Raw genomic sequence first — 12,903 nt, forward strand, 5'->3', positions numbered from 1 at the left:
CCGAACGAAACATCTGTGATGTGACTGAACGTGGTGTCAGAGTTCATGCACCTCTCCCTGGAATTTGAGGGAATTAGGTTACTCGCTGTGTGTAGATGTGGTGCCAGCTCCCTCCACCGAACTACCAAGGCCTCACTGCTTCCATGCCATGACACGTCATGGCTGTTATCTGTGCTAAGGGTGGAGGGTGGACATAGCAGCTATCATGTAAGTGATCATAATGAGATATATATATATATATATATATATATATATATATATATATATATATATATATCGCTTGAGCCTTGTCCGGCAGTTACGCAGGGTCAGCCATCGTTAATCGGATTTGGCATGTTGATGTTTAAGCGGCGGCCAGTTGCCCTTCCTGCCGCCACCCTGTACCCCCCTGGGACGGAATTAGTGTACTCCAACTGTCTGCGTCAAGTGTAATCCATGGAATAGTGCGAATGTGTTCAGATGTCTGCGAGTCGTGTAACTGAGGTGGAACATGGGGACCAGCCCGGTATTCACCTAGTGGGAAACCGCCTAAAAACCAGATCCAGGCCGGCCACCACACCGGCCCTCGTCGTTAATCCGCCGGGCGGATTCGATCCATGGCCAGCGCGCCTACCCGAGTCCACGACACAACGCGTTAGCGTTCTCGGCTACCCTGGTGAGATATATATATATATATATACAGGGTGTTTCAAAAATGACCGGTATATTTGAAACGGCAATAAAAACTAAACGAGCAGCGATAGAAATACACCGTTTGTTGCAATATGCTTGGGACAACAGTACATTTTCAGGCAGACAAACTTTCGAAATTACAGTAGTTACAATTTTCAACAACAGATGGCGCTGCGGTCTGGGAAACTCTATAGTACGATATTTTCCACATATCCACCATGCGTAGCAATAATATGGCGTAGTCTCTGAATGAAATTACCCGAAACCTTTGACAACGTGTCTGGCGGAATGGCTTCACATGCAGATGAGATGTACTGCTTCAGCTGTTCAATTGTTTCTGGATTCTGGCGGTACACCTGGTCTTTCAAGTGTCCCCACAGAAAGAAGTCACAGGGGTTCATGTCTGGCGAATAGGGAGGCCAATCCACGCCGCCTCCTGTATGTTTCGGATAGCCCAAAGCAATCACACGATCATCGAAATATTCATTCAGGAAATTAAAGACGTCGGCCGTGCGATGTGGCCGGGCACCATCTTGCATAAACCACGAGGTGTTTGCAGTGTCGTCTAAGACAGTTTGTACCGCCACAAATTCACGAAGAATGTCCAGATAGCGTGATGCAGTAATCGTTTCGGATCTGAAAAATGGGCCAATGATTCCTTTGGAAGAAATGGCGGCCCAGACCAGTACTTTTTGAGGATGCAGGGACGATGGGACTGCAACATGGGGCTTTTCGGTTCCCCATATGCGCCAGTTCTGTTTATTGACGAAGCCGTCCAGGTAAAAATAAGCTTCACCAGTAAACCAAATGCTGCCCACATGCATATCGCCGTCATCAATCCTGTGCACTATATCGTTAGCGAATGTCTCTCGTGCAGCAATGGTAGCGGCGCTGAGGGGTTGCCACGTTTGAATTTTGTATGGATAGAGGTGTAAACTCTGGCGCATGAGATGATACGTGGACGTTGGCGCCATTTGGACCGCAGCTGCAACACGGCGAACGGAAACCCGAGGCCGCTGTTGGATCACCTGCTGCACTAGCTGCGCGTTGCCCTCTGTGGTTGCCGTATGCGGTCGCCCTACCTTTCCAGCACGTTCATCTGTCACGTTCCCAGTCCGTTGAAATTTTTCAAACAGATCCTTTATTGTATTGCTTTTCGGTCCTTTGGTTACATTAAACCTCCGTTGAAAACTTCGTCTTGTTGCAACAACACTGTGTTCTAGGCGGTGGAATTCCAACACCAGAAAAATCCTCTGTTCTAAGGAATAAACCATGTTGTCTACAGCACACTTGCACGTTGTGAACAGCACACGCTTACAGCAGAAAGACGACGTACAGAATGGCGCACCCACAGACTGCGTTGTCTTCTATATCGTTCACATCACTTGCAGCGCCATCTGTTGTTGAAAATTGTAACTACTGTAATTTCGAAAGTTTGTCTGCCTGAAAATGTACTGTTGTCCCAAGCATATTGCAACAAACGGTGTATTTCTATCGCTGCTCGTTTAGTTTTTATTGGCGTTTCAAATATACCGGTCATTTTTTAAACACCCTGTATATATATATATATATATATATATATATATATATATATATATATAGCAATGGAAAATGCTAGTGATGTGTGGTTTTCACATAATGGCTTGGTAGTCAGGGGCTCATGTTGTCAGCCAATAAACAGATGGTAATAATACTTAGAAAGTGCATTTCTTGTGCAAACACATACTTTTAAACACTTCTAATATAATATGGAATGACTGCTGGACATGTGCTAGCATTTCAGCAGAGATGTCTGAGCAGGCCACAGTAATAGATCGTTGGATATAATTTGGTGTATTTTGTATGTCCTTGTAGACAGCTTTGGTCAGCTTTCCCCACAGAAGAAAGTCTACGGGCGTCAAATCTGGAAAATGGGCCAGCGTCCATTCCAACGATCTGGAAATAATTCGTAAAGACGTGTTTAGAAATTCGTGCACAATGGGCTGGAAACCATCACCTCTGACAGCACATTCGAGTTATTGTGTTCATATTCCCTCTTTCACATGGAGCTAACAACTTGTGCTGTGTCACTGGGCGATGTTACAGTCATCTACCACCAGCTGGCGCTTCACTCTTTTGGTGATGGAAGTTCAGCTTTTCGCCATGAAATGTGCTGTATGAGTATGGTTTAGATCATTACTCTCATATGACATCACTGTTTCTCATCGTCTATACATCACTGCTACATGGCTTCCACATATAGATTCATGTTTTTGTCGGCTCTGTGATGTTGGTTATGTTACTTTCAGTAAACAGCCACTGTCCTGAATCTTTCTTCTTTTTTTTCTCGCTTTCAGGGTCTGTGCACAGGTGTCCAATGTCAGGAGAACGAATGGATGTTCAGTTTCCATCCAGAATATATGTATGTGTGGGTTATAGATTACTGCCTGCTCATCACTAGCTGTCCAAGTATTCCCCTCTCTTTTCCTACTGAGCAGACTTGGCTGGAGCAACTGTCTAGTGCTTCTCAATCTCAGCATTTCTCTCATTCCCAGTGCTGTTACCCCATGGTACAAGTGCTGTCATGTTTCCTATCATTTTGAGTCAGGACCCTTAGGGCTTATGCAGCATGGCAAGCCCTGCGGCTGTGTCTTCTGATATAGGCAATGGCGCATGGTGAAGCAGCTCTTAGCGGCCGTGACGGAAATGTCACTGGTGCGACTCCAACGCGAATTAGGAAATTGAGTTAGGAGAAGCAGTATGTAGGTATTCTATAAGTTATCACACGCCTCTGAGTGAGAGCCTTTCGCTCCTGGTGTAGTGGAAAAGAAATGAAGTGGGAAGAACCAAACTTAGAGTTAGGAGAAGTAGTGACAACACAACTCTGAGTGAACAGTAGCGGAGGGAAATATGTCAAGTAGGCTAGCAGGTAGGGTTGGACCTGCACAAAAATCCTTTGTATCAGACATCACAGTGCCAGTATTCTGGAACTTGGATTCTGACATCATAAAGCCTGTCCCAGTATTCAGAGTTTTGGATTTCCTCCACCTGTATTTCATGTTGGCCATACTGCATCACCATATTGTATTCTGATGTCATAGCAAGACTGAGCTGATATTCCAATCCTAGAATATATGTCATCCTAAGACTGCAGCAAAATTTAATGTGAGCCAGGTTTTATACAGGTTGGCCATATTTTATCCAGGTCTGCCATGCTGTAACTGCATCTTGTATTCTGACATCACAGAGCGTGTCCCAGTATTACCTGTTCCAGTATTCCAAGTCAATCAGCATGACAGTGCACCACTTTGAATTGCCTGTCAGTTTACACTTAAGACAACAACAACCCTACTTTATACCAGCACAGTTGGACAACTTTTTTTGAATTTCCCATCACAATTTTGAATTTCCCACCAAAATTTAAATTCCTGCCATTTCATAAATAAGGCCCATGGTGTTTCTCAGAAAATATCGTTCTTGTGCAACGCAGCTAACTCTTTATTCCCATGAAGTAATGAGGGCTGTGAAAAGGGATCTCAGATCAATTCCATATTCCTAGATTTCCAGAAGGTTTTTGATACTGTTCCTCACAAGCGACTATTAATCCAATTGCTTGCATATGGAGATTGTTTCAGTTGTGTGACTGGATTCCTGATTTCCTCTCAGAGAGGTCACAGTTCATAGTGATAGACGGTAAATCATCGAGTAGAACAGAAGTGATATCTGGCGTTCCGCAAGGTGGTGTCATAGGCCCTCTGCTGTTTCTGATTTACATAAATGATCTAGGTGTTAATCTGAGCAGCCCCCTTAGATTGTTTGCAGATGACACTGTAAGTTACCATTTAGTAAAATCATCAGACAATCAATTCCAATTACAAAATGATCTAGAGAGAATTTCTGTGTGGTGCGAAAAGTGGAAATTGGCTCTAAACAAAGAAAAGTGTGAGGTCACCCACATGGGTACTAAAAGAAATCAAATAAATTTTGGGTATACGATACATCGCACAAATCTAAGGGCTATCAGTTCGACTAAATACCTAGGAATTAAAATTATGAGCAACTTAAATTGGAAAGACCACGTAGATATTATCGTGGGGAAGGCGAAACAAATACTGCCCTTTGATGGTAGAACACTTAGAAGATGCGACTAAAGAGACAACCTACTTTACACTTGTCCGTCCTCTGTTGGAATATTGCTGCGCGGTGTAGGATCATTACCGGGTAGGATTGACGGAGGACATCTAAAAAGTGCAAAGAAGGGAAGCCCGTTTCGTGTTATCGCGCAACAGGGGTGAGAATGTCACGCGAGTTGGGGTGGCAATCACTGAAACAAATTTTCCTTGCCATTGCCAGTCTACAATTTATATCCTCCCTACTTCGACCATCATCAGTTGTTTTGCTCTACAAATAGCAAAACTCATTTACTACTTTAAGTGTCTCATTTGCTAATTTAATTCGACTATATTCTATTATCCTCAGTTCGCTTTTGTTAATGTTCATGTTATACCCTCCTCTCAAGATTCTGTCCATTCCATTCAACTGCTCTTCCAAGTTCTTTACTGTCTTTGACAGAATTGCAATGCCACCAGCAAACCTCAAAGTTTTTATTTATTTTCCCTCTCCATCTCCAAGTTTCTCTTTTGTTTCCATTGCTGCTCACTCAATACACAATAACATCAGGGATAGGATTCAACCCTGTCTCACTCCCCCCTCAACCATGGCTTCCCTTTTGTGTCTCTCAACTCTTAAAACTGCCATCTGGCTTCTGTACAAATTGTAAATAGCCTTTCGCTCACTGTATTTTACCCCTAACACCTTTAGAATTTGAAAGACAGTATTCCAGTCAACATTGTCAAAACCTTTCTCTAAGTCTACAAATTCTATAAACGTAGGTTTGCCTTTCCTTAACCTATTTCCTATGAGAAATCATAGGGTCATTATTGCCTCATGTCATTTCTCTGGAATCCAAACTGATATTCCCCAAGGTCGGCTTCTACCAGTTTTTCCATTTGTCTGTAAAGAATTTGTGTTAGTATTTAGCACCCGTGACTTACTAAACTGTCAGTTCAGTAATTTTCACACCTGTCAACACCTGCTTTCTTTGGGATTGGGATTATTATATTCTTCTTGAAGTCTGAGCGTATTTCGCCTGGCATATAGATGTTGCTCACCACATGGAAGAGTTTTGTCATGGCTGGCTCTCCCAAGGCAATCAGTAGCCCTAATGGAGTGTTGTCTACTCCCAGGGCCTTGTTTTGACTTAAGTGTTTCAGTGCTCTGTAAATTTCTCATGCAGTATCATATCTCCATTCTCATCTTCCTCTATGTCCTCTTCCATTTCCATAATATTGCCCTCAAGTAAATCCCCCTTGTATAGACCATGTATATACTCCTTCCACCTTTGTGCTTTCTATCATTTGCTTAGGACTGGTTTTCCATCTGAGATCTTGATATTCATACCGATGTTTCTCTGTTCTCCAAACACCACTTTAATTTTCCTGTAGGCAGTATCTATCTTACCCCTTTTCTACATCCTACATTTGTCCTCTAGCCATTCCTGCTTAGCCATTTTGCACTTCCTATCGATCTCATTTTTTAGATGTTTGTATTCCGTTTCACATGCTACATTTATTGCGTTTTTATATTTTCTCTGTTCATAGATTAAATCCAATATTTCTTCTGTTACCCAAGGTTACCTACTAGCCCTCGCCTTTTTATCTACTTGATCCTCTGTTGCCTTCACTATTTCATCTCTCAAAGATACCAGATCTTCTTCTACTGTATTCCTTTCCCTTGTTCTTGTCAATCGTTTCCCAATGCTCCTTCTGAAGCCCTCTACAAACTCTGGTTTTTTCAGTTTATCCAGATCCCATCTCCTTAAATTCCTGACGTTTTGCAGTGTCTTCAGTTTTAATCTGCATTTCATAACCAATAAATCGTGCTCAGAGTCCACAACTGCTCCTGGAAATGTCCTACAGTTTAAAATCTGGTTCCTGAATCTATGTCTAACCATTATATAGTTAATCTAAATCCTTCCAGTGTCTCCACGTCTCTTCCAAGTATACAACCTTCTCTCATATTTCTTAAACCAAGTGTTAGCTATGATTAAATTATGCTGTGTGCAAAATTCTACCAGGCAGCTTCCTCTTTCATTCCTTTCCCTTACTACTTTTCCTTCTCTTCCTTTTTCTCTATCGAATTCCAGACCCCTATGACTATTAAAGTTTCGTCTCCCTTAACTATTTGAATAATTTCTTTTATCTCATCAAACATTTCCTCAACCTCCTCCTCATCTACAGAGCTAATTGGCATATAGACTCGTACTGCTATGGCGGGTGTGGGCTTCATGTTTATTTTGGCTACAATAAAGCATTCTCTGTGCTGTTCATAGTAACTTATGCACATTCCTATTTTTTTGCTCATTATTAAACCTACTCCTGCATTACTCCTACTTGATTTTGTATTTATATCCCTGTATTCACCTGTCCAGAAGTCCTGTTACTCCTGCCACTGAACTTCACCAATTCCCACAATATCTAACTCTAACCTATCCACTTCCCTTTTTCAGTTTTCTAACCTACCTGCCTGATTAAGGGATCTGACATTCCACGTTCTGATCTATAGAACGCCTGTTTTGTTTCTCCTGATGACGACGTCCTCCTGCATAGTCCCTGCCCGGAGATCCGAATGGGAGACTATTCTACCTCCAGAATATTTTACCAATAGAATGTCATCATAATTTAACCATACAGTAGAGCTGCATGCCCTCAGCAAAAATTATGGCTGTAGTTTTCCCTTGCTTTCAGTCGTTCGCAGTACCAGCACAGCAAGGAGAGATCAGTTAATCATCCAGATTGTGGCCCCTGCAACTACTGAAAAGGCTGCTGCCCCTCTTCAGGAACCACACGTCTAAAACAACTCGCGCACCTCACCGATTGAGGTAAGAAAGTAGTTAATAGAGGAAACAGGAGCAGTTGGCCCTAAAAATTAACTGTGGTGTCTGTCCTAGGGCATTCTGCAAAGTCCTCTTTAAAACACTTAGATTCACTAACGCTTATTTCCACAGTGCAGTCACTTTTCTCCCCTCCACCCCCACAATTCACTGTGTGATCCCTGAAATATGAATAATGTGAGTAGACATTAAACATCAGGCATTATCTTTAGTGGCTAAAAGAGAAATTTTTTGAAAGTAACTGACATTTTGGACTCTTCATGGACAAATATTGTTATATTTTTATCATTTAATCAGCAAATCATTAATCATTTCACCATGAACATCTCATTCAAGAGACAACTTTTGTTCAATCGATAATTACAACCACTGAACACGTTGTTCATAAGCTAATCATTTTTGGCTAAAATACATATAAAAACTTTCTGAAAATTGTCGACTGTTACCGTCGATTATGCAGAGTTCAAAATTTCTGTTCAATGAAGGCGGTTCAAAAAATGAGAAAAACTATGCTAATCAAACAGCCACATTGGCGGCGATCTCCTGTCTACTTGCTACGGTTTGTCTCCGCACATTTGATTTGGGCATACATATTTCAGCAATTTTCCTCCAATCTGGTGATTTCGTAAAGTTCATACGTCTGTAGACTCTGCAAGATTTCAGACTCCGTTGGCCACGCTGCATCAGGCGCACACTACATGCCATTTTAAGTTGGTCACACTGCGCCATACAAAACAAAACAGCATGAGTGCTAATGTTTTGCTTGGTGTTGGTGGAAACTGGAAAGGAGGAACAGCTGATGAATTCGTGTGTGTTCAAATTGTGCTGTAGTGTTGCGACAGTGTATTTGCTTCGGTCTTAGTGTAAAAGTAAAGTGGTATCGGGTAAGATGGCACATGCAAGGTCCTTGCCACAAAGCAAGGAAGCGTTGCTAAAATCGTACACGACAAGGCTGAGGGATGATGTTAAGTCTATGCTGGAAAATTTTGATGGTAATTTAATGTCATAGTTTTCTTCGCATTGTTGATGGTACTGTACGGAAATGAACTGATGATTATTTTGCTTTGATACTTGCAGAAATAATCAGATTGTCGAAGGCGGAGAGTGATACGCAGCTGTCGAAGATGACACAGAGCGAACAAGACACATTTGAAATGCATGTTCGAGCTGCTAATATTGTGAGTTTACATTTATTACGTCCGATGGCTCGAGATATCAGCACATACGCTGTAATTATATTACATTTTGTTGGTTTCATTTTAGGTTCGCGCAGGTGAATCTTTGATGAAATTGGTGTCTGATATCAAACAGTATTTAATATTAAACGATTTTCCCTCGGTTAATGAGGCCATTACACAAAACTCGAAGCTATTCCGAACGAAGCAAGCAGAATGTGATCAGAAACTAATGAGTCTTAGAGATGACATGGCTGCGGATTTGTATGATCTGGAAGAGGAATATTACTCGTCAATTTATAAGTGACTAGACACCATCTTGTGAGTGTGGTAATTGTACTGGAGCGCTTTAGATGTTCCAGAAACATTATTTTTCCACCCATTTAACATTGAAGTACCTGTGAATTATCTGTGATGGGATGAGGTAATACTTGTATATGGACGCATGAAGTGTTTGGTGTTAATTGTGACTGATCATACAATCAGTGCTTCTAATAAAGAGTGTTTGTAAGGGCTCCAGTATTGCCACAAGTTTTGTGGCAACTTTTTGTTCAACTGCAAACCATAAAATGGGTATGACCTAGCTAAGTGTTCTTTATTATTCGTATTTGATCAACAAATTTACTGTTGAGTGTGGAAAAGTGTTACGTTGTGTAATGTATTGCTCTAAAATTTGATTAAGAGATCACCCTCGTTGAGCAAACATTTTGCATTGTGCATAACCTACTGCCGCAGTCACCAGTTTTCTGACTGCTATCTTGGAGACATGTAGTTTTTATACAGGGTGGTCCCGAATTCATGGTACAAACTTTAATGGTAGGTACAGGACATTGTAACAAGGATTTATTGTATAGGAATGTATAGTCGCAGGTGACGCGGTGAGGCGTAAACAGGGGAAAGAGAAATGGAGTGATCGGTTGGTGTCACTGCCGGTAGAGGGCAGTAGATGAACATGATGTATCGCAGTAGGGACAAGCGCCATTCACAATTGTGCTGCCGTAGACGATGGGTGACTTTACGTATGCAGAAAAAGCAGACATGCATTACATGTACGGCCGTGCAAATGGTAACGCCAGAGCTGCGTTACGAATGTATCGCGCGGAGTATCCTAATCGACGAATGCCGGATCATAGAATTTTTCAACGGTTACATCGTCAACTTTGTGAAACAGGTACGTTCGACGTCAACAGACATGACGCTGGTCGATTAAGAGCTGTACGCACTCCAAGACTGGACGAACGCATCTTGAACATAGTGGCTGATAGACCCGAGTCAAGCACAAGAACTGTTGCGCGTGACGTACATGTGAGTCATCAGACTGTATGCAGAGTGTTAAATGAAAATCGCTTACACCCCTTCCATTTTCAAAAAGTACAAGCATTGAATCCGGCAGATTATCCTCTTCGCGTGAACTTCTGCCAGTGGTTGTTGCAGCAATGTGCGTTGCAGCCGGATTTCGTAGGTCATGTGCTATTTACAGATGAAGCGACATTTTCACGCGAGGGTGTCTTTAATGCGCACAATTCCCATGTGTGGGCAACAGATAATCCACATGCAACGCGTCCACATGCGTATCAACAACGTTTCGGTATTAATGTGTGGGCTGGTATTGTGAACGACTTTTTGATTGGGCCATACTTACTACCCACGCGACTCTGTGGCGAAAGCTATCTTATTTTTCTGCAAGAAGTGTTACCAGAACTGCTGCAAGATGTTCCGCTCGCCATTCGTAACCGCATGTGGTTTCAGCACGATGGAGCGCCAGCACACTTCAGCACTGCTGTACGGAATTACCTGAATGCCACGTTTGGTGCTAGATGGATTGGGCGTGGTGGACCAGTCCCTTGGCCACCCCGATCTCCTGATTTCTCTTGCCTCGATTACTTTTTATGGGGACATCTTAAGAGTCTTGTTTATGAGACTCCAGTTGACTCAGATGAGGATCTCGTTGCTCGCATATCTGTAGCTGCTGCAGGTGTGCGTGAAATACCAGGCATCTTTGAACGTGTACGCCAATCGCTGCACCGACGCTGTCAAGCATGTATCGCTCATGGTGGACGCAATTTTGAACACTTACTGTAAACATGACACTTGTCAACAACGATTTCAATAAAATCTTTCGTTTTCCTTTCGGCCGTTATTTCCCCTGTTTACGCCTCACCGCGTCACCTGGGACTATACATTCCTATACAATATATCCTTGTTACAATGTCCTGCACCTACCATTAAAGTTTGTACCATGAATTCGGGACCACCCTGTATAAATATTAACCAAAAAGACCAACTTATGAATGATGTGTTCAGTGGTTGTAATTATCCAGTGAACAAAATTTGTCTATTGAATGGGATGTTCTTGGAGTAATGGTAATGCAGCTTGTATTTGCATTGCCTGCATGATTAATAGTTTACTGTATAAATGGTAGAAATATCAATATTTTTCCTTAAAGAATCCAACATGTAAGCTACTCTTCTTTTCTTCACACTGTGTTCCATATTGTGTTACTATGTAGCGTACCATTCACAAACTTTCTCTTGTAGCAAAAAGGTTCCACCACTTAAAAAAATTCTTGATGTGAATGAAGTGTCTAACATCTACACACATTATTCATATTTCTTGGGTCTCACAGAGAATGGAGGGGGGGGGGGGGGGGGGGGGAGCGACAAGAGGAGGAGGAAAGAATGATTACATCAAAAACAGATCTCTGTAAGTTGAATCCCCCCCCCCCCCCCCCCCAAAAAAAAATTAACTTCACAAATCATGAGTAAATGGAAATAAGTGTAATAAACTAGTTGCATTATTTTTAATATGGTTGTACAAGTAATTGGCCATATTTCAAATATGGGTGAAGAGAGAGTTTAGTAATGTCAGGGTGTGGATTTTCCAGTGAAGGTTGCAGCATCTATGCAGTCTCAGAATAACAGCATTAACTTCTTGTGCTTCTTTATTTGAATGGAATATTTTAATAGCTCGTGGGGTTTTGACAGATGCACTAAATTGGAGGTGACTGAACCTATCAGTACTAGATCTGGGCTTAATCCTGTAACATGATGATGATGATGTGGTGTATGACATAAAACATATCCAAATAGAAAGAGAACAGAACACTGATAATATTCATTTTGGGTCTTATTAGTGTTAGAAATGTGGGTTGCAGTGAAACTGATCTGTAGGATAGCGAAAAGTCTAGGTTACCTTGGGAGGAGACAGGTTCCTTCAAAGTTGCCAATGATGTGTGTCTACTGGACCATGTCAAAATTTCATTAGTCTCCAACCATCTGTTGATGTAGCTGCCTTTTCAGTAAGAGCACACTTGTGTCATTTGAAAAAGAATAAAATTTCTGTATATCAAGGCAATGGGGGGGGGGGGGGGGGGAGAGAAACTTGTGGAACACTGCTTCAAATTTTGAATACCTAATTTTGAGTGATCAATGTATGAAGATTGGAAAGTGAAAAAGTTAAAAGTGCCTATTCTCACATTTGTCAGGAGAATGTTCTACTCCCACCCCAACCCTCTCCATGTATGTTGCTCACCGCAAAAAGTGAGAATGTGAGAGGAAGTAGCAAATGAATACCTTATTAAGAATGTTGTAAATGCCATACCAGGAAACTGGTTCTAAGTGCCAACCAAAAAGTTCTTACAAGTTGATTGTAGCGAAGGAGAAAACAACAACCAGCCACTGGTAATAATGCGATTTATTTACACAAATAGTACCATTACCGGTTTCATGCACAGTTTCATCTTCAGACACATGTTCACATTTATATTATACACAGCCATCTGAACGTGAACCTGTCAGCTCGAAACCAGTAAGAGTGCTATTTGTGTAAATAAACAGCAATATTAGGAGTCTTGGGTTGCAGTTTTCTTCTTTTCAAGAGCCAATATGTATTTTGTACAAAGCCACGATACCAAAAACGTCAGTTTTCCACAAGAAATAAGAAGAAAATTTGTGCTCCAAGTTAAATTAATACTGAGACACAAAGTTTTATTTGCTGTAATACAAGTACAAAAATACATCATTAGGTTTTTAATTAGTAGAACTGTAGTCTACAAAAAAAAAAAAAAAAATAAATAAATAAATAAATCTCATATATATTTAAAATTTTGGATCTAGAGGGAATGA

At 41.4% G+C, this 12,903-nt stretch overlaps 1 protein-coding gene across 1 annotated transcript; it reads left to right on the forward strand.

The window, feature by feature from the left end:
* Positions 1-8,355: 8,355 nt before the first annotated feature.
* On the forward strand, positions 8,356-9,361 carry LOC124619622 (mediator of RNA polymerase II transcription subunit 22). Its single transcript, XM_047146130.1, has 3 exons — positions 8,356-8,595; positions 8,681-8,781; positions 8,867-9,361. Exons 1-3 carry the CDS (start codon positions 8,493-8,495, stop codon positions 9,083-9,085), a joined length of 423 nt encoding a protein of 140 aa, XP_047002086.1. The 5' UTR covers positions 8,356-8,492; the 3' UTR covers positions 9,086-9,361.
* Positions 9,362-12,903: the final 3,542 nt, after the last annotated feature.

Source organism: Schistocerca americana, chromosome 6, assembly GCF_021461395.2.
Source record: "Schistocerca americana isolate TAMUIC-IGC-003095 chromosome 6, iqSchAmer2.1, whole genome shotgun sequence".
Taxonomy (NCBI): Eukaryota; Metazoa; Arthropoda; class Insecta; order Orthoptera; family Acrididae; genus Schistocerca; species Schistocerca americana.